The following is a 2,484-nucleotide window of genomic DNA, read 5'->3' as shown; positions in this document are numbered from 1 at the left end:
TTCAATTACTTTGGCCTTATCTTTCCAAATGATTTAGTAATGCCTTTTACATTACAAACATAAATCTATCAAAGTATTGGAATTCCAGGGTATTTTGGTGCTTCTGGGGTTGCCTAAAACTGAAAAGGCATCCAAGGGAAATGCAGTATATACTTATAATACCTCAGAATTTCAGTTCCTAAAATGTGAAATAATTCCCTACCATTTATCTGTCTGCTTTACAGTACATTATAGTAGATTTTTACTTCTAGGATTTTTATTGTACTTTGGGAAATTAGTGGTAAAACATGGTTTTAAAAAAACAGCATGTGACTGTGCTTAAATTCACATAAAATAGCATTTTTACAACCACACTGAAATTTATTCCTTTTATACAGGTTAACAAAATGAATCACCAAAAACCCAAAACGTAAATATAATACTTTTGAAAATGGAACAATGCACATGTATTTCAGGAAATCATATTACAAAAGGTCACCTATGGGTCAATTTACCACACTAGGAGAACGAAGTTGTTAAAATTCAGCTGTGCTCAACTGAGTCACTTATCCACACTACAGCATAGAACTCAAATCCCAAAGTCAAGGTCTAACCATATTAAGAGACAAGATCCTGAGTGTTTTATAGCCATCTCTATAAAAGGTGTTTTTCCTTCCCAAAACAAAGTTTAATTATATGGTTGACTACATTTAAAGTTTTTTTCTTCATCAGCTATTCAGTTCAAAATACTATTATCATAGTTAATATGGTCTATAGCTCATATGATATGAATGATGTAATCCAGGATGTAGGGTTGGAGAAGGTAGACCCTGTATTGGTGGATGAGGTGGCAGTTCTTTTGATGTAGGCCATATACCAGGACTTATTCCATCTGTTTGTGTACATGAAGGGCTCAGAGTTTCTTGATCTTCAGTAAACTGGGTTAAAGAGTTAGGACTATAATTGTCAAGAGGGAATTCACTTACAGATGAATCACTGTTTTGAGACTGGGGAGAACCTGGAGGAGAATTCATGCAAGGTGGCACCTCAGCAATAATATATCCAAGGGAAGAGATTATTGGTGATAGATCAAAGGTCGTGGTTGGAGATGGCAGTTGGCTACAAACCAAGTCATGAGTACGTACATCCTGAGGAGAATATGGAATAGGATGGTTCACTGGTAGTGGAGGTGGTGTGTAATGCTGTTCCGGAGGTATAATATGATAAGCGTGTGATACCACTGATTGACTTTGATATTCAAGATGATAGTGAGCAGGTGCTGGGGCAGGAGGTGGTAGGTCCTTAGCACCAGAATTTGAATCATCCTGAATAGGAACAATTATTAAATTGTGTTCTCTTGTTGAAATATAAACAGTTTCCTGATGGACGGAAGAAGATGGAGATGGAGACAATCCTGCTGGAGGGGCATGAATACCCTCATGTGGCTGATTACAGTGCTTGTGTGGCGCATGTTGCACTGTAGGTGGTGGCATCATGGTGTGCTGCTCTGGTGCAGTATGGCTTATACGGCCCTTGCCTAGCAGCGTTGTGTGGATTTCAGTTAGCGGTGAAGCAATACAAGGATAAACTTCTTCAAGTGAAGCACAGGTAACAAGTTTTCCAGCTATCTTATGGCAGTGGTTGATATGAGCCTGTAAGTCTTTCTCAGACAAGTATGTTCTCTTGCATCCCTGAACAGTGCCACACATGAAGATAGAACCTCGTGTATGCTTCTCAATTTGCAGCACAGGATCACTACAGCCTGGACATAGCTTATCTCCATGTTTTTCATATGAAATTAGCACAGTAATAGCAAAAAGCATGCTTGCACGGAATTATTCGCCCATAGATTTTAATAGGCAAAGCACATATGTCACAGAAATGAACTGGTGAATCATCCTTTTCACCTATGATGTTTATCTTAAAGTCCTCCCGAAGACAATCAGGAAATTTTTTCTTTTTCCTCAACAATTCACTTCCTTTATGGTCATACTGTCCTTCTTCATTATATTCACATTCTTCACCAGCAGGCATCCTGTTCATAGTCCTTGGAGTTTGAGACACAGATTTGGCTTTGTTTTATGTCCTCAGAAATCAGCTTTAAAGGAATTCATCTGTGAACATCAAGGCCACACGACAATGCAGAACTGTGAGCGCCTGGTAACCCATTATAAGCGTCAGCAGGACCCATGTTTAGGCTAGCTAGGCGCCTGGGAGCATGTCAATAGCCAGCAGCAATGCATGTGCACCACCTTCCCATGCCCAGGAGGCACAAGTGTGGTCAGACTCCTCCCGCCATCCCCCATCCTCATGCATCTTTGACCTTCAAGGGCTTCCTTCTCTTCTCACTTGCCTGATCCCACCACTCTGGTGAGGGAGTTTGGGCAGAGGAAGAAAAAGCTTCAGTGTTGGGGTTGCTAATGCTGCTCTTCAGTGCTGAAAGAGAAAGTGGTCTTTGTGGAAATAGAAACCAATGGCAATGGGAAATGAGCTCTGGCTAGGCTC

At 40.5% G+C, this 2,484-nt stretch overlaps 1 protein-coding gene across 1 annotated transcript; it reads right to left on the bottom strand.

Moving 5' to 3' along the window:
• Positions 1 to 740: 740 nt before the first annotated feature.
• ZNF645 (zinc finger protein 645) lies at positions 741 to 2,013 on the bottom strand. The gene is given in 2 exon segments (XM_012656314.1): positions 741 to 1,772; positions 1,774 to 2,013. Coding segments are annotated over 2 exon segments (1,272 nt in total).
• Positions 2,014 to 2,484: the final 471 nt, after the last annotated feature.

Source organism: Propithecus coquereli, unplaced genomic scaffold (genome assembly GCF_000956105.1).
Source record: "Propithecus coquereli isolate 6110/MARCELLA unplaced genomic scaffold, Pcoq_1.0 Scaffold50, whole genome shotgun sequence".
NCBI lineage: Eukaryota > Metazoa > Chordata > Mammalia > Primates > Indriidae > Propithecus > Propithecus coquereli.
Note: the sequence above shows the minus strand (reverse complement) of the source record. Positions and strands in the feature narration are given on the sequence as shown.